The following is a 25,708-nucleotide window of genomic DNA, read 5'->3' as shown; positions in this document are numbered from 1 at the left end:
CACACTTTCAATTTCATCTTGTACTAGTTCAAATAAATGATTAGCTGTATGCTTTTCTGTCTATGTTGTTGACATATTGTATACTGTATATCTGAATGTCATCCATGTTTATGGGAATATTCGTAAATGAATAGAAAATAAACAGTCACTTGAATTACATTTTCCGTTCTTGTGAACTTATTTTAATTATAAATGTGATTCAATTTCTGCTTTGCTTTAGTAGCATTTTCAGAGTCCTGTCTAAATCCTGACTATCGTCTCATACCTTTCCATATATTAAGAATGAAGGAAGAGGTGTTAAAGCATCCTCTTTTCTAGTTAGTAACGAATTTCAACATCATTAGTTTAGTCACGAGCCCTCTTTCTCCTTACTCTCTCAACAGACTAGCAGTACTGGATTTCACTGAGAGTCCTGCAATCTTCCATTACTGTGTAAAGAAAGCCCCCCCCCCCCACACACACACACACACATGCACTTCTGCTCTCTCTTAGACAATCTACAAGAATAATTTGATTTTACCGGGTGACTGCAATTTTAAATTGTTGGGTCTTTTCAAGCCTCTATCTCACTAGAGTTCTTAAACCTCCATCACCTTTCTGAGCATGTTTCTTACCTTAAAAGTGGAATACTTTTTCTGCAAAGACTTTGCTTGATATCATATGTTCCAGTTAACCCAGAGGTGTACAACAATCTCTGTCTCTCCTGAAAGTGTTAGTGATGTCTGCCCTGTCCTCTCTCAATGAAATTGTAGGAAAACTAAAAATATTCCTTTAACTCACTCAAGCCTAAAATGTCTTTTTGTATACTTCCTATATCACCTAACGGCATCCAGAACTTTTTAGGGTCTAGCTTCCTTAACTAAATGACTTACCAGTTAATGATAGATAGTATTAGAAAGGGGAAGGAGTTATTAAAGAAATGACAGTAAGATTGTTAGTCTAGGATGTCCTGCAGTGGAGAACTTAAATCTTTGTTTGCCTCTTATTATTTGTATTCTCAGAACGGAGAGACCTACATTTTATTGCGGTATATGCTGTGAAACAGCAGTGTGGGAGACAGTGCATTTCATCAAATATGGTGGTTTATATCACACTATACTGGAAATATTGCTAGTTGTTAGTAATTATGAAAATAAGCAATATTTCCATAAATACTTAATGCTTCAAAAACCCTGTGACTTACAAACTGTTGAATAACATTAGGTGAGACCTTTGATGTTGTTGAATAAAACTATCTTTAATATTTGCACTGTAAGTTGCACATCTTGAGAGATATCCAATATTATTTGCATTGCTAATTATACAATTAAACATATGTTTTCATATTTCTGCTAATATCTCAATAAACACCCACTTATAGATAACTTTCTTGTCATGCAAAAGCTTATGTCTGGTTAACAAAACATTTTTAATAATATATGTCTAGGTTGTACATTTTTCATGAAATTGTCTGCATGCCCAAGGTTTCATTGTCTTTATAAATGTTAACTCTCTTGTAGTTAACCATCCTACTTGGGGCTCTGATATGCTGGTATTGTCCTCACAGATGTGATCATGTCTTATACATCTTAATAGATATAATTTCCTTTGTTAATTCAAACCATACATTACTGAAGTTTTCCTTTAAAACTGAAAGGATTGTCCTTGCAAATATGTGTTGAAGGACTTCTCAAAAGCAACTATTCTTCACTTATGCAATAACCACAATAAATTCCTCTATAATCCTCCACAGAGAGAACCAATTGCTAAAACCACCTCCTATGCCTCTGACGTCTACTTCCATTTAAATAGTTTTAGTGATAAGGTATTTCCTATTTGAACCAAATGTAAAAACAATCCCTATGGTTGTTCTCAATCTGTTATAGATTCCACCAGAGGGATTTTTGTCTAGTCTTTCAAGCAATAAAAACATAATTCTCCATGACCTCCTTTTGCTTTGCCTAACAAATCGTTCCTCAAATACCCATTTAATAAAGCTAATCTTCACCAACAGATAAATAGGATATGTTGTTATGATAAGAGTCATATACTGATGTGTCTTCTGCATCTGGAACAAACTTTCAGTACATGTTAACCCCTGTAGCAGCCCTGGCACCTTCAAGGTAAAATTATATAATTGTTATGTCAGCCGCATATTCTCCCTGTCTATCACAGGTTGCCTGCCTTGAAACTGAATATGGTTATTGGCTAGGTTTGCAATGGTCTTAGTACTTTCCAATAAACCTAATTTGTTTAAGCTCACATAATGGCATTTAGTAGTAAACATACAGTTCTAGGTAAAAATACTGGATATGAATTTATACAAAACTATATGTAAATTTACAGTATAAAGACAGTCATTCTTGTGTATATGGTGTACAATAAAAGCAGCTTTCACTGCTCTGAAAGCAGTTTGCAGTATTAGTTAATTATACTAGAATCTCAGTTCATAGCATTAGTTTAATTATATTATGATCTGATATCACAGGGAATGGGTCATATTTTGAAGTTTCCATATTATTGCTACTTTGTTGTGATGCATGCCATTTTCACCCTGATGCAAACAGTGACATCTACTTGCAAGGTGAAGCACTCCTGGTGTCAATAACTCCCACTGTGTATATGCACATACGGTATTCAAGAACAAACCTTTTTGTCTTAAGTTATAAAACATCACTATTATACCACACAAAACTCCATGATCTGTATCTTTTCTTTGTGTATATGATTATAGCAGTCAGTACACAATGTGTGTGTCTGTGTGTGTGTGTGTGTGTGTGTGTGTGTGTGTGTGTGTGTGTGTGTGTGTGTGTGTGTGTGTGTGTGTGTGTGTGTGTGTGTGTGTGTGTGTGTGTTTCTGCATATCTGCATTTCCCTAACAACAGTTTGCATCTTTCTAGTTGAGAGGTATCTCCCTGGTCTACTTTCCCCAATACTATTGTCATCTGACAATGACTGCTATTGTACAACTTCAATTCTGTGACTACAGTTGCTGTGACAATTGTGTTCATCATTTCATAGCGCTTCTTCTCCCTACACTTTCACACAATAATAGAATTATTATATTTAAGTCATGCATGTGTGAGTGTTTAAGTTCCTTACATGGGGATAGGTACAGGGAGCTTGCTTTGCAACTTTTAAGTGTGTTTTTTTAAAGGTGTATATGGCTAGACATCCTATAGTCCCTGTGATCGCTTGCCTAGTATCACTCGCATGTTCCAATATGATTTATTCTAAGCACATCATTGTTTATAGGATTTAGCTTATTATCCATTAAGAGCAACAGGATTTGTATTCAGTGATTTTGCTGAATCAGAAGGAATGCCAGAAGAAGTGCGGTATTCCAAGTATAAAGAGTCTAATGACTTGTCTGGAAAAAAAGCCAGTAATTAAATATGATAATCAATAGACTTTGTACATGGTAGATATATGTCACAATAAATCAGACTTGAGAAGGTATGATGACCTAAAGCAGTTTTGCATTTATTTAAATTAATTTTAAATTCCCATAAAAGCTAGAAAATGGTAAGCTAGTAAAACTTTTATTAGAAGTCATATTTCCTATTTTACCATTACAGATGTGTATATTATTGATGTATTTTTCCTCATTAGGTTTTGCAATGGAACAAGCATGGCTGTTGCTACTGTTAACAACAAATATCATTTCTGTGTCTGCACAATTCAATGGGTACAACTGTGATGCTAATCTCCACAGCAGATTTCCAGGTAAGATAATTTAAGCCACATAGGCTAGCCAGTTTTTGTCTTAAATAGTTGGAATACAGCATGCAAAAATGTACTTCTTCTAGCTCCACAGTTCATAGGGATGAAACTCTTGTCTGCTGCATAGATTCCCAAATCTACATTAGCAGCTTAGGCACTGAAAGAGTCAGGTGGAGAGGATGGGACTGAGCAGTTGATGACAGTTTGCCCATCTGACGATAGGCAGGAGGACTGGGCCACTGAACTGTCAACACTTATTGAATAGGCAGAGGTGCATAGGATGGCTTATATGAGCTGGGGAGATTTGTGCTTAGCTCAATCAATCTAATATTGCACAGTAGCTTTCATAGGGTACGTGCTGGAATGGGAACACCCACAGATGAAGTTGTATATACAGGCTCTCTTAAATGTGAGTGGAGGTCTGCCACAGGGGAGGGGCATAGGGCTGCAGCAGTAAAAACACTGAAGGCTGCATAAATGATTGCTTAGCTTTTAATCAGAGTAGTAGCAAAAGAGTTAATCACAAGAGGGTTGATGGTTGGCAAGCAGTGCGGGAAAATAATATGAAAAAAAGAATGTGCTTCAGTACCCAAAGCTATAAGGCAGAATAAATAACCACAAGTAAAGCAAACTGCAATGTTTGCCAAGTGTCATGACATGCTGAAATGACATTATATCCTTAATCTGACCATAAAAGCAGCCGACCAGATACTATTTCAAAGTATGTTAACTACCACTGTCTTCATGATGTTGCTTAAGTTTGTAACCCATGTAACATACTGATATAGATGACTGAAGAAAAAATATTTATAACAAACCCTTGATGTACATTATTGTATTAAAAGCATTGTTGCATTCCGCAGTATCACTTACTGACGGGATTCATTCCATTACATGTTGCATAAATCCCTGATTCCAGCTTTGCAAGAGCCATAAGGGTATACATGAATGTACAGAGTCCCTTAGTTTTCATCCAACCACCTGCATAATCAACAAATTACTTCAAAATTGCATTACATAGAGGATTATGATTAGGTCTCCCAGCATAAATAACTTATGTGTTTGAGACATGAAGATCAAGAAATTCAGCATGAAAGTGCAGTGAGGTGAAGGGTGAGATCTGAATGTTGATGTCTGTGTTAAGAAGACAGTACTGGCTGCATGCTAGCATGAGAGACTAGAGCTTAGAAGAGCTTAACATGGCTAAAAAGTGTTTAACAAAACATTGTTTAGCACAACTTTCTTACAACAGAAAGGTTAAAAGAGTTGTTTTTCCTGACTTTGGAGCATAATCAAAGCACTCTGTGCAATGCATAAAGAATTATGAATGGTCTCTAATCAAAATCACTTTGTGTTTGAGAAATTATGCCAAAAAAGTAGTCTTGACAGCAAAGTTCAAGAGATGACTTTCCAGACATAATTTTGAGAACACATATCAAATGGCTATGATCATAAACCCAGAGCATTCCACAGCTGAATGTGTGTGTGTGTGTGTGTGTGTGTGTGTGTGTGTGTGTGTGTGTGTGTGTGTGTGTGTGTGTGTGTGTGTGTGTGTGTGTGTGTGTGTGTGTGTGCATCTGTCTGTCTGCCTGTGTATGTCTGTGTTTCTACATGTAATGTTTTTGTAAGTCACATTCCTTAAAAGAGTTCTGATGTTACAAAAGCTTGGTGGATGAACACAAAATTCATTAATGATGCTATACTTCTAATTTAATGGATTATAATTTCAATAACCCATGGCTGGGTGTGAGTAATGCTGGATTTATCCACGGTTGGCGTGGTTTGGTCACGAGGGCTTCCTCTTGACCAAACCACGCCAACTGTGGGTAAATCCAGCATTACTCACACCCAGCCGTGGGCTATTGCAATTATACAAAGGTGTTAGTTTTGTGTTGTGTTATGTTTGTGTTGTTGTTATTTAGGTTTTTGTTTGCTTTAGTTTGTATTCTTCCAGTTTTTGTGAGATAAATAGTCAACACCATGTTTACTGTCTATTTTGCCTTTTAATTTAAATACAAGTTATTAATTTTTTCAAGAGGTCTTAGCAAATAATTATATAAGTAAATGTTTTAAAGCTTTTGGTATGTTTTTAGAACTGACAGGGAGAATGCACTGTAATTGTTTTTTCATTCCATGCAGTTATTTACATTCTTTTCCTTACTGACTGTGTATGAAGCTACAGTGAGTATTTAAACTGTATTTTTGAAAGTGTTAGTTTTTATGAGAAGCCAGGGTTAGGGACATATACAGGTTGACAGTCCATGGTGATATGTTTTCCAGTAATGCTTTTAAGTTAGTTTTTCATAGCAATAAAAGTTATGAAGCCGAGTAGTTGCTGTGTTTGCTGTATGATGGTAATGTGAATGTCTGTTGTGGTTGCCGGTACAGTGTTTCAAGCAGAGCAGTTGCTGTGTGCTTCTTGTTCATAGATTGTTCATAGATTAGTACTAGGTTAACTGCCCTTGCGAGCCATTTTAAGCCTAGCCAATTATCCCTTGTGAGACTCCAACCCTGCACCTTTGTGTTTGCAAGGCAAACACCTTAACCATTAGGCCACCTCGTATGTGTGTGAGGTGTTTTATAAACTTGTTTTCTTTTATTATGTTAGTTTTTGTTATTTAATGGTGAAATACACTTTGCAGTTGGATTTGATTTTGTATTGTGTCTGCAAGTAAGGTATTTTTTGCTGGGTTGTCTTCCTTAGAAGTCCCCTCAACATGATACGTTAGCGTCCGGACTTCTTTTTTTGGTTATGTTCGAGTTACAACGCGCACGCTGGTTGGATTAGTGAATCAGCATGCACGTTTTTTGGCTTTGCCAAGTTTCCATTGTATAATGCTAAATACTTTGGTGTACTTTGGCATTTCAGAACATACATTTTAAATGTTGGTGGCTCAATGGTACAGAAGTTACCTCTGTTCCGCATTAACTCCTAGTTCTCTGTTTCTTTTCCAAGATAGGATGCCTCCTGTGCTGAGTCCTTTTTATCATGCTCTCAGGTTTCCTCCTTCTGCATCTCAAACAAATACTGTCAGTCCTTTAAAATTGCCCAGAGCTATTTATGCAGTGTGTCAACAAATATGCATTAGTATCTTGTAACTGGCTTTCATCCTGTCTGGCAGTGGTTTTCAGTTTTGTGTCCCCTGTTTGTTGGGAGAGGTACTGGCTCCTTCACAACCTTGAATAGGATGCTGTAGGTATCACTGAATAAATAAATAAATAAATGTTTTAAATGCATATCATACTTGTTAATAGAATGATGTCTGAATCTGACATGTGGTTGTATGGTGACATGTAAAAGTCTGAAACATTTTTTAATTAGTGTGTATTTCTGATCAGTGGATTTGTAACTTTCAGTTTTGATATGTGTTGCTGCCGCAGTGGTGGTGCTGCGGTAGCATTGTCACCTCACAGTAAGACGCTATCCTGTTCGATTCTCAGCTAGAGCGTCTTCTGCATGGAGACATGCGTGAATGGACGTACCTTCGTTGAAGGTTGTGTGTCAGGCCTGGCAAGCCGGTACGTAAAAATCAACTGCCAATCATTAGTGGACCGGAGTTCCGCTGTGGCGACCCCTAACCGGGAAAAGCCAAAAGACACAAACAAGTTTTGATATGTGTTGCTATTAAGCTTCTTATATTTCAATGCCTTTTTTATGCTTAATCAGTGAAGGCTATGCTTTTAGCTTGCATCCTATGCAAACTTGGTGAGTATGAAGAATATCAGCTTTTGATGTAATTATTGGTACTGATCTAATATCTATTAAACTGTTTAACAGCAGAAGTACATTTTAAGCAAATCTCTGCCAAGTGAAAGACTGATATAATGTTTTAATGTTTAATACACCTGTATTCCTTCATGCCAATCTGATTTATGGAAAGACCAGAAGTAAAACAACTTACCGGCCAAATCATAAACACTTCTACCAAACATAACAACATCTCTCAGTCATACCACAATCTTATCATTAACTTTAAACACTGTCGGCTAATATCAATGAACAATATAACAAAACATTTTCCACCTTCCCCATTTAATCACTGTGTTAATGAAAGAAACAACCTTCATGAATTGTATCCCCTTGCATTGTACTCAACCTCTTTCTATTTCAAAGCTATCAGAAGCTAAGCAATCCAAAGACTCACCACTAATACTAACATGTCCAATGCCAAATTTAGCAAACTATACCCTATTTTCCTCAAACCAGCAGCTGCAAAGATCACTAGACCAGTGACACAGATATATTGTTTCTCATTCACCTTAGGGTTAGACCCTCCTGCCTTCAAACATTCCTTCATCCACTGAACTTAAAGACTTCAGGCCCATCTCCAGCCTAAATCTACTTACTAAAATCCTTGAAAAGCTCCTGTACAAACAACTCCTAACACATTTAAACATTGAAGGACTTCTATGTGACCAACAACATGGATTTATAAATTCCTTTAGCAGCACAACTGCCTTACTGTCCGCAACAAACACCATGTATAACAGTATGAATTCAGCTGGCATCTTCACTGGATAACAATGTGAAGAACCGGCTCATCTCTGCTGGTACCTTCATTGGTATGACTTGTGCCTTTGAGACCATCAACCACGTTACACCTTCAAAAACATTACAGATTCTATTTTTGGTGGAAATACCATAGTCTGGTTTAAAAGCTACAAGACAGGACCTTTTGAGCCTACTGTGATAAGTCTTTCTTTGGAACTGTAACACTTACCACTGGAGTATTACAGGGATAAGTATTTGGACCTTAACATTTCTCTCTATATATTAATGACCTTACCAAATCTAAAACTACTCCTGTATGCTAATGATACCCTAATGTTGGAATGAAGCTACGCTACTCTTCAGCCCCTCCAGACAAATCTTCACAGTAAATTCACTAATCTCCATACTTGGCTTTCAATTAATAAACTTTTCATTTATAAGAAAACCATTGTGATGCTTTTTGCTACTGCATCACAAATGAATTAGAAATAGCTAGACCCTTCAAGATTTCAAAACTATACGATATGAACATTGGATCAATGAAACTGAATGTAGATACTTTAAGAACCCACTAGAAATCAATACAGTGCCTCTAAGGAACTCAGTAACACAGTTCTACCTCATATTAGTCATTAACTGTTAATGCCAGTTATCACAGCTCTGAGAAAATACACGTGTGAAATGAAACTCCTGTCGTCTTTGTTTGGATACATATTGTTAAATACACTTTGCTTTGTATAAGGCACATTACTATGTCCTGGACACTGGTATTTGGTTATCCTTATTCACTTATTTGCATCTTGCATGCATCATTTTTGACATTATTAATATATACTTTGTTAAAAGTACCTATTATATTACTGTTTAATCTGTGTACTTTGTTGATTATTGTTGATTTCACCTATTATGTCATTGTTTATTCTGAGTATATTATTGCATATTATTGTATCAATCAAGTAATTGGGTTGTTACTGAAAAGGGTCAGATAACCATCTCAACTACCTTGTTAAGAAATGGAAAATTATTTTTTAAGTAATATTTTGGTGTTCTGGTTTTGCTAAATTAGAATTATAATACTTCTTATAATGTGACATAACAACATACAAGGGACTACAAACATAAGTTAAACATTTCTAACAGCCTGACAAATCATCCTAAAAGCCTAAATGCATATAAGGGTTAACAACAGAAAATAAAGTGTGTAAGGTTAATATACTTTTCCTGTTAAAATGGTCATATACACGAAAATGCCTCATTATCTAAATGATTGCTTATTTTAGCACGTGTCATACTTTATGCATCTAGTGAGGTGGTCTGTGAGGAACAACACAGTTTTACACCTTTTCTCTACAACTGATTTCCCTAGCCACCTCTTCAGCAGTTACTGTTAAGAATCATGACTCAGGTTGTTGTGCACTGATGCCCATCTGCCTAAAAGACACTCTCAGCAGATATTTTCTAAATACCACTGCTACTCTGGCCTTTTCTAACTGCTACCTTAGAGTTGGCTGTGATACTGGCAGTAGTGGCATTATCAGCACATAGCAGAAACACAGTCAGAGCTGTGGCTCTTACAACCAGGTGCAGCATCATCTTAGAAGCTCAAAACAGTCTGCTGTGTAGCCCTCCCAACTGACACAGCACCTTTAATAGACATGCATACTGACAGAGGATACTCCTCCATGGAAATCTGTAAAACATTAAGTACATATAACTGATAAATCAGCTGTTGTCAGGACATTCTGGGTTACATATCTTGGTCCTCTCTGGCTGAATAGTAAACAAAGGTTGCAGCACTAGTGTTAATAATGATACATTTTAAATCTACCTTATGTTGAATGTAGGCATAATATGAAGCAGACACTAATTCACACTACTGATATTATAGATACTTTGCAGACTGTGGCCAGAAGGAACCAGTAAACTGCTGTAAGATACATATCTGGTCAGTGTCATCCAATTTTTGTACAAGTCCTGGAACATATGATGGATGAACTAATGACCAATGATACAGATGGCCTTACATCACCAGATACCCACCAATTAAACTTAATAAAGAGAGATAATGTCTGCTTATCCTGGTTAAAGAGTTACTGAGACCATGGTACAGCACTCGCTCTCTATCTGGGTCTTGTCAAGATCTTCAGCACCATCCTCCATACTGGTATTCTCAACAAAGTCTTCCTACTTAACACTAATCAGTATGTAGTTAGCTGGATGATTAAGTTGTAGTTTGATTGAACCCATGCTGTTATGGTTTGGAGTATTTGTGCTAGAGAGTAAAACATCATAGCAGTGTACCACAGGCAACTGCTCTGGAAATATGCTTCTCTGATGTAAAAGTTGGTATGAATGGACTATGGCTAACTAAGCTTGCTGATGACTACAAACTGTAAATGATACTTAAATTCTTCAATAAGGGCTGGAACAATAAGATGATTGCTGAGTTAACCATGGGGTTACTCTCAATGTTAAGAAGTTTACTATAGCTCCCTTTGGTAAATCCACTCTCACCATCACATGTTATATAGATAATATTCCACTTAAATTAACCCTTTTAGTACAGACTTGGTATCAATAAAAAACTTTCCTATGACCACTGCATATTATGTCTGTCATGTTATAAAAAATAATTCTATCTTGCAGAATTAACCTTAATGCTATCTCTTCATGGTCCAGAGAAATTATAGTCCCACTTTATTTCAAATTGTTAGGCCCATCTTTAAATAAAATGCCACCTTTGTCATGTACCTTACTTTATGCCTATTCTAGTTGAGAAAATAAACAATGTGGCACATCTAAACTGTATGGAAGGGAGATGTTGTCATATGTGTTATGTAGATACAAGGCATTCATGATGTGATACACATACATGTGAACAGGTCACACAACTTGGATACCATGAGCATACTCTGTGTACTTTAGATACTGTACAAACATTAATATAGTGGCCTGTTGCCTGTGGCCTCATGCATTGCAAATTTAGCTGGTATACAGAGTGCACTATAATACTGGGGAATTGTATGCAGTAATACTATGTCTGTAGGTACGTGGCAGTGCACTTAACAAGCATGGCTTTTATTTGAGGAACATTTTTGTTGGGTCATATACATTAATACAGCATCTAAAGCTTTATAGCATTTTATTACAGAAGTGAGGTTTGTATAAGAAATCTACTTTCAACATGTAGCCTTTTGCTCATGAGAATGGTCATGTAGGTCATACAGTAATATGATTACAAGATCACCACCATCATCATATTATAAAGACACATCAGTTGCTTCAGTTTACCATCAAACCATGTGAGCAATGGTATAAACACAACACTAAGAGGAGGTTATACACATATGTACTTTCTGTATCTTCACATGAAGTGCTCTTCTTACGTTAAGAAAATCCTTGCTCTGACTTCAGATGCTGAAATACATACATTGCTGTAAGTGTACAGATATTATGGGTTTGGAATATGGCTAAAGACCACAGTGTTTATCAGTCAGCTAAAGGATGGTGTCAGCACTGCTCTGCCTATTACAAGTGTTCCAGACTCTATGGGGGTGTGCAGGATATGTCAGGCCATTTATGCCAACATTGCACTCTTTCCTAGTGTGCTAGCATCAGCAGTCCAGATATGATTTATTATGATCTATCCTTTCTTTATGTCAGCTCCACAGCTTCCACTGTGCAGGAAAGCACTATGAAACAGTATATGTTTGTGGATCAGGACATGGTCTTACAAACAGTCTTGTCTCTAATTTACTACATGTTGGAGCCCATGATGTTCATGACCGTACTGTTCAGCCAGCAGACATTGAAGTAGGTACATCAAGACAAAAAAATCAGGGCACCTAATCAGCATACAGTTTGAATACCAAACAACACATAACTTTTCCTTATTCCAGTAAGAATGTGGGCTACTACTCATACACACATGTTTAAAAACAGAGATTGACAAAATGATGGACGAAAAGAAGCACATAATCAAAGAGACAGTGTAAAATCTACAGAATTTAATGAACTAATCAGTGACTCTAATGAACTGTCCCCTTGGCCTGAATCTGTCCATAAAGACTTAAAAAAAAAAAAAAAAAGGAAAAAGTAATGGACATTCAGAACCCATATAGCTGAGACACTTGATGTCCTTAAGGGGTCATTTGCATATATCCCATGAGCCACTATTACAGGAGGTTTAAGGTATGACACAGTGAAAACTCTAGCTTGGCTAGGTTTTTCTTGTGGTCTGTACTATTAATAGAGAGAAGCAGTTCCTAAATCCTTTATCCAATACCTGTATCCCCTCATATTATCTATGGCATGATCCCAGTTATCATCATTAGGAATAATATATAATTATCAACTATGGGACAGGTAAGGACAATCTCAAACCATATGGGCTAGGTTAATTTGAGCACTAAAAGGAAAACTGGATGGGCTTAAAATGGCCCACAATGACACCTTGTCTAGTACTTACCTCAGAACCTATGAACTGTATTGCAAAATTGTACCACACAATGACATTTATTTTTACTTCAGAAATGGGGATATGTAAGATGTGTGTCCATTTTCTTTAAATTATTGGTGTCACTAGTATGTAGGTTATGTAGTGTGGTTTTCTGTGAACTAGACAGCTTCAGAAGTAATGTTCAATGAGAGGGGATTCAGAAAATTGTGTGAAGTATTAAATCACGACTGATAATAGGGACATACCTCCAAAAATAGGAACATTATATGCAGGAGTACATTAGGCCTGAAAATGGAAGCATATCTCCAAACATAGGAACATGATGTGCATGGGTAAATCAGGCCTAAAAATTGGAGCAATCCCCCAAAACAGGGACAGTTGAGAAGTCTGTTCAAGATCCTGCTGTGGTCATGTGTTCAATTATGATGGTGGACGACAAAAGTCATTAGACCATGTCTGTGATCAGAACCGGACTAACCAGGACACTAGTAATTATCCTTTATGCATTGTGCCATCATGTATGTCATCGCTTATATAGCTGTGAACATGAGTAGGGCATGATGTGCACAGCAAACTGTCCAGCTGAACATGTTTGTGTTAACTGTTCATACTTGTCAAGCAGTGGTAAGAAACACACTCTAGCATTAATCTATGGGTCTGCTGGCATGTGAATAGAGAAATGAGTGGATTTTATCTGGGTATGCTTGTACACTGGGTACTATCTATATATTATTTGCATAATGGGGCCTTATCAAATGGCATTGATATGATACCTGTTTGCAATCTGTTTTGGTGCTCCTAGCTTCATGTGTTTGTATTAAGCTTACAGTCAAGGTGACCAACAGGAAGCTTAGCAATATGACCCAATATGCATAGGAAACTGATAGTATTTGCATTAAATAGATCCTCCCCACATATCCCAGGAGAAATATAAGGTTTTAAAAACTGCTAGAGAAGACCTCTATTAGAAATGTAAGGTGAGCCTATTTCAGAAACAGAGGCTGCATATGTTGGGTTAGCTACATCTCCTACCATCTGAGGCTACAGTGTGGTAGTATAGGCTGAGGTCTCAAGACTAGGTGCAAGTGAAATGGAAGCTCGTAAAGGAGGAGGATGGAATGAGTTACACTTAGTGAGCTGAGAAGGGTAATTTTTGTTTTAATTTTAATTATCTACTATCATAGCAGAAATACGGGTGACGTGTAAAGCCAATGTGATCTAAAAATGGTACTTTTTGTTTTAATTTTAACTAAAAGTTATCATAACACAAGCACATGTGTAATATGTTTAATGTCGATATGAAATGCATTAACAATGACTGCAAAGACATTTCAGACAAAATTACAAAGGAGAGTAGTGCTGAAGTGGAACCAGGCATATACAGCAGCAGCAGAACTACTGCCAATGCAGCAACCTGTTCTGAACTAGCCACTGCATTAGCCCATTTTCAGGACTGTGACATACATACTGTTTTTCTAATTTCTTTGGAGTGCATGTTTTCACACCATTTGCACTCAAAGTTTGTTTGCCTGAAATGTCTGTTGCTACATGTGACTGTAAGAAATCCTGAAGAAAGACTTTCTTGCCAAGAGGTATAAAATAACTTTGCTGGCATTTGGTAATTGGTCACTGTTGTGCTCAAAATGCATACTGGTAAACAACTGTAATAACTGCATAAACAGGATTTCTATGGATTATTTCTCAACAGAGCCCTGACAGTACACTATACATTTTATTTTATGCAGTAGGAAATACTCAGGCTGTACAACTTTTACAGTTTGGGTATTTCCAGCTTTGCAATAACGTAGACAGTAGACTGTCAAGACTATGGTTACTTTCTAATACTCCCAGCATATCCTGTATAACCAACATTTTCAAAATGAAACTGTCTAAGCACATAAGAAACTGTGACATGAGAATTCTGCTGTCATATCCGCAATCTATGTTATAAACAGCATTCATGCAGAGTAGCCATGCAGTCCAGTACTGTCAAATGATAAAAGTCTGTGCAATATACATGTATAGCTATATCTACCTATCAATATATCTATATATCTATATCAATATTTAACCATTAGTTTGCTTAATACAAATTGCCTTATACTGTTTTTTAAAATGTTTATGTTATCATGTAAAGGATTACATTCATTCCCTGGAATTCAGAAAGTCTTACCATGGTGTGGAAACTTTAACTCTCAGTAAACCTCAATGATTCAGAGACTGCTGTCCCACTTTGGCTTTAAGCTGTTACTGGCCATAGCATGGGTAGCATTCTCACTGGTGAAGCCTTATGCAAATGCAGCAGTTTGGTAGAGTGACTGAAGCTAATTAGCCATGTGCTCCCCTGCAGAAATGGTGCTAACATGGGGAAAATGCTCTAGAAAGACTCAGTGCATCGACCTACCAAGTTTTTTTTTTTTGTCAACATGAAAAGTGTACACAGTCAAAAGAAGCAGTCCATGCATTCATGCCAATAAATGGGTTTTCATCTCATACATTGAGTGAAGATAGACACCACATAATCATACATGAGCATGAGGTCAGAGTATACAAGTGTGCGTGGGCTATGCTTGTGGGTGTGTGTAGAGGCCTTGTGCAGCTGCATGGATTTGTGTGTGTGTGTGTGTGTGTGTGTGTGTGTGTGTGTGTGTGTGTGTGTGTGTGTGTAGTTGCAACTGGAGGAGCTGAGTACATTGAAGCTATTTCTGTAGGTTTATGTATGTGCATGCAAGATTATGTGAGTGTCTGATTTTGTAAGTGTGAGCAACTTTGTAATAACTTGTTCGCAGGTGTGTGTGTGTGTGTGTGTGTGTGTGTGTGTGTGTGTGTGTGTGTGTGTGTGTGTGTGTGTGTGTATGTGTGCATGTGTGTGTGTGCATGTGTTTTTGTGTTTGTGTGTGTGTGTATATGTGTGTATAGGGAAGTGTGTCATCTTGATGCTTGGGTTGGCGGGCAGAACGATACCATGGTCAGGTCAGACAATGCAGTGTTCATATCAGAGTTATGGTAATTAGCTGCTAATTTGGTGGAGCTTAACTTGTCTCTCAATCAGATTTTTTTGCCTTTGAGCTAAATGGCAGACCCGCATTAGCCAATTAGTGCTGATGGTGAGAATCTGTCTGAAACTTAGGGATTGCACTTACTTGAACTAAGATTATTTTTTTCAGTGTGATGTAAGGTCCTTTTACACAAGGAAAGACTCTCTTTCTAAAGCTTTAGCCAGAATTTCCCCTAGTTTTGAGCTAAAAATGTCTAGTAACAGTATAACTGTTAGTCTTGGTCTACATTTACAGATGCACTAAGTAACTTAGACCTAACTATCTTTTCCAGTCCAAATTCCGTACCAGGAATACTTTTTGAAGGTCAGTGCTGACACTTACACTTTGCTAATTATTCTGCGTAAGATATTGAAAAATAATAAAAGCAGCAATGTATGAGATTTTGCTTCACTAATACTAATTAAAAAATACTGTATTTATTTATTTATATACTTAGTGGTAGACATTTGTTAATCGGGAAAGTCTGAATGGGTAATTTTATCTGTTTTCAGATACAGACTGCTAGAGAAATAATAAGTAAAAGCGAGATTAAGAGTAAGGGAAATAAAAACAAGTAAAAGGACTGATAGGATGTTTATAGGTATTGGAAGAGAAGGAGATGACATTTTAGCCAGGGGAGCAGCAAGTACAAATCCAGGAGTCAGAGATGAATTATTTTAGTTGCAGCTTCATTAATGAATATTATGTATTGCCCCAATTGGTGCAGATATCAATTATTAAGCAACAGATGGGGAATTAAATGCAAGGAAAGAAGAATTAGCATCTTTAGCTTTTAGTTACCAGGCACTAAAATGTCTTCCTTGACCTATAATTGCATACACTTAAATAAAGAAATCAGTATAACTTGCATCTGTATCTCACATACACCATTATGGTGTACAGTGCAACAACATGCAGAAAGTAATGTAGCTGAAGCATAAGGGGCCATATTGAGATATACACTAGATGGAAACTCTTTACTAAGATGTTCCATACCTACTCACTATTTTGTCCTTTTTACAAATTAGCACGCAAATGCATTTAAGTTCCAGTTGAAGCTAAAACACAATCACGGGTCATAATAACTTATTTCCTGCCTGAACAACAAAATTCAAAAACAAAACTAAGCTCTCTGATGGAAAGAGGCAGTCAGTAAATCACCATCTATATAAATCAAATTTATGGGTCACACTTGGGTTGCACAGCTAGGCGTATAGGGTATAGTGGCCATTAGCCTAGGAAAAACCTATGAACCTATAATACTAACTGTATGAACAACTACTGTAAGTTGCAAATATGCTGGCGTAAAAAGTGTTGGAACATTCACTAGACAGTTCCCTGAATCCTGTGTTATAATTTGACCTTAATCACCAAGCTAGAGGTTTCCTAGCTGAAAGAAAAGGGCTTCTGAAGCAAAACTCCATAGGCTGTTTCCAATCCAGTGGCATTAACACTGGCATGGAATGCTGTAGGTTTTCAGGTGCAGCCCCATGTAAGAGCTACCATTTTCCTGTCATAGTTTCATAATCCTGTTATAAGCTTGTAATTCAGACTTAACCTTCCAGTCTGCAAAACGTCTTTTCCCTCACCTAAAGAAAGTGTTAAGATGATGACACACATGCACACACATTGTCTCTTTGACACAGGATCACTACCCATGTCACTCTGCTTGGTGAGAATTGGTTTAAACTGTTCTGCTCTATCTCCAGCTACTGCAACTTTGAAAGTAAATAGAAAGGATACAGTTGGAGTTTGTTGACTTGCATAACAAGAAGAGAACAGCTAAGGAAGGGTGCCTAATTCTGCTAATTATGCATCTGCCCATGGCAAGAGAGAGTAATATTTAAATAACATTAAATATAGTTCTCCTAATTCATTGCAACCTCCACACGCAGCAAAGAATTTTGGAAAGTGAATGAGCTCTTATTAATAAAAGCTTTGCTTTAGAGCATGCCACAGTTACCAATAGTAACAAAAGATATTGTTTCATTGATTTAGTTTGTGAAATGTAACATAATTTTTTTCATCTTAATATATAGGGAGTTATTGAAGATCGCTTTCCCAGCTAGAAGATTTCTATATATTTAGTCTGCTCTATTTTGAGTTGAACTGTTATTATATAACATTTAAATAAACTGGTATAAACATGGCAAAAAATACATATCACGCATGAAGAATATTACATAATAATAATAATAATAATAATAATACTGTTTTGTACTTGTTTGACCAGCTAACTGGTGCTTTTACTATGCAGTGTTTATGGGCTAGATGAACAGAACGTGGGACACTGATTTCATTCCAGCCTTCAGATGTCTTGTTATGAAATGAGACTTTCATGTTTACATATGCCAAATTATTTAGCTTTCTAATCATTATTTTTCTGTATTCCTTTCAGCTGAGAGAGACATCATTGTCTATTGTGGAGTCCAGACAATCACTCTGAAGATTAACTTTTGTCCAGTGCTTTTCTCTGGTTACTCTGAAACAGACTTGGCATTAAATGGCAGATATTCTGACATGCACTGTAAAGGATTTATAAATAACAGTACATTTCCAGCAATGGTTGTTTTCACCATTAATCTCAGTACTCTGGAATCCTGTGGAAACAATTTAGTGGTAAGACAAAAGTCACAAAACTGTCAGATAAAACAAGGATATATAAAAGTGTGCAAATGTTTGTTGCTTCATGCCTATATTTTAATATTTGCTAGCTATCAGAAATAACTTTTTTGTGCGGGCTAAACTTTTGAATGATATATTAAGATAAACTATCAAATCAGTGGTGGATATAGGTCAACTTGCTACCACGGAAATGGTCTCTTGAGTCACATAACTTCTACAAAATAGGTTAAACTAAAAGTAAAAAAAAAGGGGGGGGTTCACCTAAATTTGGTTCAATAACCAATTCACCAAATCAGTCTGGCCCCAAGAGCATACAGGGAATATGAACCACTGTCCTTGATATGGGCTTCCCACAAACATGTCCAGACAAGGACTACAGACCGAACATTTACAGAGCAGAGTCTCTGGCCTAACAACCTTGCACCATTATTGCCACTCCCGCCATGAAACACAGTCTGTTCTATAGCCCCACACCCATTCTAACTGCTAACGGTAATTCATAAAATTAATACACATACACACACACACACACACACACACACACACACACACACACACACACACACACACACACACATGCAGACAATTCACAGGGAAGGCCTGCAGACTTCTCCAGTGTCAGACAGTTTTCTTCCTGGTATGATAATACTAGTACTGTTACCACTCTACTTTGTATTATGTACAAACTTTCTTGACTTTAAAAGTTAAGCTGATGTTATGTAAAAAATTCTGTGATTGTATGGAGCTTTTCTCACCGGGTCTCCACTGAAAATGAGTCTTTGGGCCCAGTGGACTTTCCTGGTCAACAAATGTCAATAAATAAATAAATAATAAATGAACCACAGGTTTGCCTGTCTACAGTGTTAAACTTTGCCCCTTTTTAGATAATAAATGTAATGCAAAGCATATCAAAATTAATACATACCAACCACATGATCTCAGAAGAATAAATAAAATTTACTTAAACAAATATAACAGTGCTATTTCAAGTTAAATATGTAGAGGTCAATGCAATGCATAGAAAGCATAAAAATAATAGTTTTACAAAACAGAATGTTTAAAGAATAATCAGATATAAGCTAAATAAATACCCCACCTTCCTCTTACTAAAGAACTAGCATACCTGTCTATTCTAAGTTAGCAGAACTGTATTAGGGTGAATTATAAAAAAAAATGTATAGACATCTCACTAACATTTCCCAGCCAAACACTAGCTGACCTTGTACATCTCAGTTCATCATTCTGTTCTCACAGGAAGAATGAGGGAGTTAACATCAGATTGCAGCACATTTTCGCCTCCCACACAATAGAAAAATGACTAATGAAACAACAAACAGCTTTTTGTTCACATTCAGACCTCCCACAGTCAAGGAAAAATATCTAATTTTAATAATAATGATGGCTTCCTTTAGCCATTTCTCTTTCTGACTCCTTACCCCTGTGTGACTTAATTATATACAAGTAGCAAGATCTCTCCTAACAAAGACTTGAACCTGACTTTTCTACTTGACTTTCAAGTTACATACATTTCCTTTCCTGGATTTCCTGGACATTTCCCTGTGTTATTTTGGAAATATATTCCCCAGGATTCATGAAGCTTGGCACAAGGACGGTGTTAGCCTTGCACCGACCGTGCGGCATAGAGATGGCGCAGCAGCACCATATGCATATTAATGAAGGCATGCTGCTGCACCGTCCACATGCACAGGAAACATGTGCGAGTGCAGGGGTTGTGTTTAAGTGTTGCACGGAGGCGTGAACATGTCAGCTACAATCGCGCTACCTAAAATGCTAACTAGTACAGCCTGCCTCTAATACCAATCAATCCTGTCCGTGTCCATGGATACTGAAATGTATGCAAAGCATATAAGAAAGTTCCACAAACACCATAATAAAATCACAGGAGTAAACACACAGGCTTGTAGCTGAATGTTGAGCCCCCATCCCTAGAACTATTACATTTAAAACCCTGTGTCCGTATTTCATTGTAGTGTTGATTTTTATACCAAGTGGAAGCGAAACGCAGCGTGTATGCGTGCCGCTGCCTTTTGCTAAGCCTAGCCCAATGGTTAGAGCATTTGCCTAATATCTGGCTATTCGCGGTCCAAGTCGTCCTTGTCTGGGTGGCCCAAAAATGAATGGGTATCACCCGGGTCAACCTACCATGCCATGAAAGATAAGTATTTGCGTGTACCTATGTGCGTGAAGTACAGCATGTGGAAGACCAAATATGCTAGGGTTGTCCTCACAACCATATTGGTACCAGAGATATGTAGAGTACGCAATGTGTACTGCTGTCTGTGCCATGGGCTAGAAACCAGAGAAGGGATGGATGGTGTGTATGTGGATTTTGAGGGGGGGGGGTGATGGGTAATGTAATAATTCACCAAGGGGAGACTGGGTCGGATGTACAATAGGTGAACTGGAAGTGTACGAGGGAGCAATAGGTGAATCAAAATGGAAACCAAAGAACATACATTCGCATCCCCAATACACCCTGACAGGCCATACTGCAAACACAATGCCACAAACATATGAACATTAAAATGTGCGATACACATGTACAGAAACTGTATCGGCTCACACCCACATAATGGTCTGGCCTGAACTGAGCCATCCAACCCCTACACACCTGGATACATAACTGAATACCCATCATCCCCTCCACAACACACCACCATCCCCCTTGCTGAACATCCTCCAAAACCACCCATACTCAGGCTGCTAGCTTGGGCCAGCCATATCTACACATAGTGACCCCTACCTACATCTAGTAGGCAGTCTCACCCTAGGCAGTCTCAGACTTGCAAACTAGGTATCCCATGCATGTATAACCCTCCCTCATTTTCATAAAGCCAAAAGAATGGGAGTCATTGGCATCCACAATTTTTGGACATCCCTCATAGGATAAGTGTCTGTTCTAAAGATTAGACTTGGTGGCACAACACGATGTCCACCCCCGTAGACATCCACACACAAGTTGGATTAGCAGTAATTGTCCACAACCCTGCTCAGCCTCCAGCTGGTCCTGCATAACCTACGACCCGGGATTAAACACCTGACCGTGATGCATATCTCCCCATGTGCATTATCAGGAATATATACCTTTCACATGTTCCCTAGAAGCTTCCCCATAGCCACTGTCTAAATAGTACACATCCACAAATTGTATACCCTGTCCAGGTTCCACGTTGTAATGATGCACACAACCCCTGTATACAAGCGGTACAGGTCCCTGCCAGATGTGGGTGTTCATATGCATGGCCATGTACAACCCCAGATATGTAGTCATACATCTATAAATGTACATATGTATATATGCATAGCTACAGTTACACATCACACATACATGCATATAAGTACTTGTCAAGTATGTGTGCTATTTATAAATATGTATACTTGCAAATGTATACATATGTCTCTCAGAAACATATGAACATTAACATGTACTATACATATGTACACCGACCGACTGTAACATTTGTTGCCAGTAGTGTGCAATGCCTGTAGTAAAGTCATATATCCTAACTATCATCCATGCAGAATGTACCACGGATGGTGTAGTGGTCAAACCGGTGACTAAGGTGTTTCTGTTCCTGGGTCCAAGCCATGCAAGGGCTGCTAATTTTATATGATGCCCAGAATAATGGCCGTCGGATATAGGGTGATTAAGTCACTTACAAGCAGACGTAAGCAGGTATGCGTGGCGGTAAGTGGCGGTCATTCAACAGTATGGGAAATGTAAATAAGTATGCAGGTGTATATGCATGTGTATGTACAGACCGAGATATATATATATATATATATATATATATATATATATATATATATATATATATATATATATATATATATATATATATATATCCATGAAGAATGAACATGGTCACAATAAAGCAGTCATAATGAATGTGAAGGGAAACAGCAGCGGAGCCCCCAGTATTATTTATTGCTGTCATATCAAGCTGGCCAGAGGTGAGCAAACCTTCCGCGTCTCCAATCACAGGTAGGATGCTAAAGCAAACCTTCCGCATCTCCAATCACAGGTAGGATGCTAACAGTGGAACTAACGTTGTCCACATGCTAAGACTGACTTTCAAGCAGGTACAGGGCAGTCCCAGTCACCATTCAGACGAGCCAAAAACCGGAAGACTAATCGAACACCCTGACCATTATATGAACGTATGTCCCAGGACTATAAGCTTGGGACGTCTGAATATACTTGGAGTGAGCCAACATACGGGACGTGTCTAGAGCAGTAGGGAGAGGCGCATATGTAGTGGTGTGGTTTATTTCTGACCAGAGAGTGGATGACTGCTGTGCTAGTGATTTTTGCTGTGTTTGTTCTGGTACTATGAACCATGAGTATACATGCAAATGAAGCAACACAGTTGCCAGTTCGACTGCAGCACACACCATTTATGACATGTAATCTGTATACAAGCATATCCTGCTAATTTTATGCTGTATAACAATATAATACCATTGAAATGTGAACTGGGGTGATGTATCACCGTAAGAATGCAGAAGGTGTTTTCGTGACGGGAAACGGTGTTTAAATGGAAAACTGCTGCTGAAAAGTGTTGCACTCACCCTTTGCCCAACAGCTCTTGTCTGCCCAGCAACACAAAAAACCCACCTCAGCCAGGCTCGACGCCAGGACCGTACACATCACAATCAATGTGATTTACTACTAAGCCACGGCAGTTATACCTAACTCTGATGTTATCACAAACATAGCAGACAACACAGTCATTCAAGAGTATGATCAAAGTAATTAATCATGTAGATGTATATGCATGCGTACGCATATATATATATATATATATATATATATATATATATATATATATCTACAGAACAAACATGGGCACAAGAAAACATTCATAATGAATGCGAAGGAAAACAGCAGCAGAGCACCCGTGTTATCTAGTGCTGACATATCAAGCTGGCCAGAGGTGAGTAAACCCCCTGCATCTCTAACCACAGGTCGGATGCTAACAGTGAAACTAACTTTGTCCACGTTCTAAGTTTGACTTTCAAACAGGTACAGGGCAGTCCTAGTTCCCAGTCAGACAAGCCTAAACCAGATGACCATATAAACATCCTGACCATCATATGAACGTATGTGCCAGGACTATAGGCTTGGGAAATCTGAATATACTTGGAGTGAGTCAACATGCGGGATGGGTCCAGAGCAGTAGGGAATGGTGCATGTGTAGTGGTGCGGTTTACCTAACTGGAGAATGGATGCCTGCTGTATTAGTGAAGTGTTGAGGCGTGTGTTCGGATAACTATGAACCATGGGTATACATATAAATGAAGCAGAACACCAATAGTGTAGTGGTTAGAGCATTCGCCTAACAAACAGGCATTCATGGTTCAAGTTCAACTATAGCACATATCATTTTCTATGTGGAATGAATGTCGTTCTGCTGTAAAACTGACATAATAACATGTAAAAGTGTACTTGAGTATCGCATGGGACTTTTAACCAGATCCTTTCAATCAAAGTGGTACTGTCATAATGAATAAGTTACAAGTAAGCACAAATAAGAGGAAGTAAACATATATAACAAACAGTAAGCATATGTGAGTGCGCATACGCAGGTTTAAGTAGTGCCCAGCATAGGAAATGCATATAAGTATGAACATATGTAATATATATATATATATATATATATATATATATATATATATATATATATATATATTTATACACACACACACACACACATGTATATATATATATATATATATATATATATATATATATATATATATATATACACACACACACACACACACACACATATATATGTGTATATATATATATATATATATATATATATATATATATATATATATACACACACACATATCTATATATGTGTATATATATATATATATATATATATATATATATATATATATATATATATATATATAAAGAATGAACATTGTAACAATAAATCATAGACAAGGGATGAGAAGGGAATCAACAGCAACTATGGTATTATTTAGTGCTGTCAGCGTATGTCATAACAAGCCAGCCAGGAGTGAGTAAAGCACTGCTACTCACACCACAGACAGGGTTTCACCAGTGAGAGTAACATTGTTGATCTGCAAAGTCTACTTTACAAACAATCAGAGGGTAGTCCCCAGTGGGACTACCAAAAATTGACAGCGTATTAGGATCTCCATGCATTATACAAGCAAGGGCAGGTATGTTCAAGGACTAAATGGTGGGAGAGCATGATAATACATTTGTTGGGACAACATAGGTGTAAGGCCCCTAACGCTGGGGGGAGGGCAATGTGTGGTGGTGTGTCATGGCTGTGAAAGCAACTGGATAATGGATGGATTGCATGTATGTTGAAGTCGGGTGGGGTCGAGGAACCATGGGTATGTGATTATGGATCCAGGCATTTCCTGGTTGGATGGCCTGGTTCTAATTGGACCGCCTTGTGGAGGACAGTGAGTTAGTTATATGTATGTATGAATACACACATGCATACATCTATATGTAGAAGTACATTTCCTGTAACACACACTTCCATTCCATTTGCAGACATAAATACATGAATGTGCCCTTACAAACCTTGACAGTAGATAGAATAATAGGTAGTGCATAGGAGGAAAGGGATGAAATTGCTAAAACAGAAGTGTGTACAATGTCCAAAGTCATTGCTGTGCTGAATAAATCAAATGTGAGGACTGTCTCACACAGGGAATTATCCCTATGATCTGCTTGTAAAAGCAACGCCAATTACTAAACCGGTCCATTTGTAAATGAATCACACTGAACACGTACATAATTAGTTCTCATGTTACGTGTACGTTACCATATAATTAGACTAATTAATTCATTGTACTGTCATGTTAACAGGAGTAAGTAGGTAAGGAAGTAAGAGTCTAATCTTGACATAAAGACAAGTGTGTCCCATGTGGGATAACACAAAAAATGACAAATAGTGTCCTATTTGTCACTCATGTCACCAATGTTTGTGGACTAAATGTTAGGGTTTCCTGAGGATACATGTAGTGAGTTACCGATGGGATGGGTCTAAAGGAGTAGGGAGCAGCCAATGTGTACTGGTGTGGATACACCGCGAATCCAACTGGGGAATGGATGACTGCTGTGTTAGTGAAGTGCTGAGGCATGTATTCGGGTAACTATTAACAATGGGTATACATCTAAATGAGGCAGCATGCCAATAGTGTAGTGGTTAGAGCATCCACCTAATGAACAGGCATCCACGGTTCAATGTCGACTATAGTACATATCATTTTCCATGTGGAATGAATGTCGTTCTGCTGTAAAACCGACATAATAACATGTAAAAGTGAACTTGAGTATCGCATGGGATTTTTAACCAGACCCTTTCAAAG

General features: G+C 37.6%; 1 protein-coding gene across 1 annotated transcript in view; it reads left to right on the top strand.

The window, feature by feature from the left end:
* Positions 1–3,596: 3,596 nt before the first annotated feature.
* Positions 3,597–25,708, top strand: part of ZPLD1 (zona pellucida like domain containing 1) — a 556,217-nt gene continuing 534,105 nt past the window's right edge. The window contains exons 1-2 of the mRNA XM_044071987.1: positions 3,597–3,705; positions 18,090–18,310. Of these exons, the coding sequence (XP_043927922.1) occupies positions 3,600–3,705; positions 18,090–18,310 (327 nt within the window). The 5' untranslated portion in view covers positions 3,597–3,599. The remainder of the gene's footprint in view (positions 3,706–18,089; positions 18,311–25,708) is intronic.

The sequence above is a fragment of the Protopterus annectens genome, chromosome 5.part0, assembly GCF_019279795.1.
Source record: "Protopterus annectens isolate FY-2018-M chromosome 5.part0, PAN1.0, whole genome shotgun sequence".
NCBI lineage: Eukaryota > Metazoa > Chordata > Ceratodontiformes > Protopteridae > Protopterus > Protopterus annectens.
This window is presented reverse-complemented; position numbering and strand designations above follow the sequence as displayed.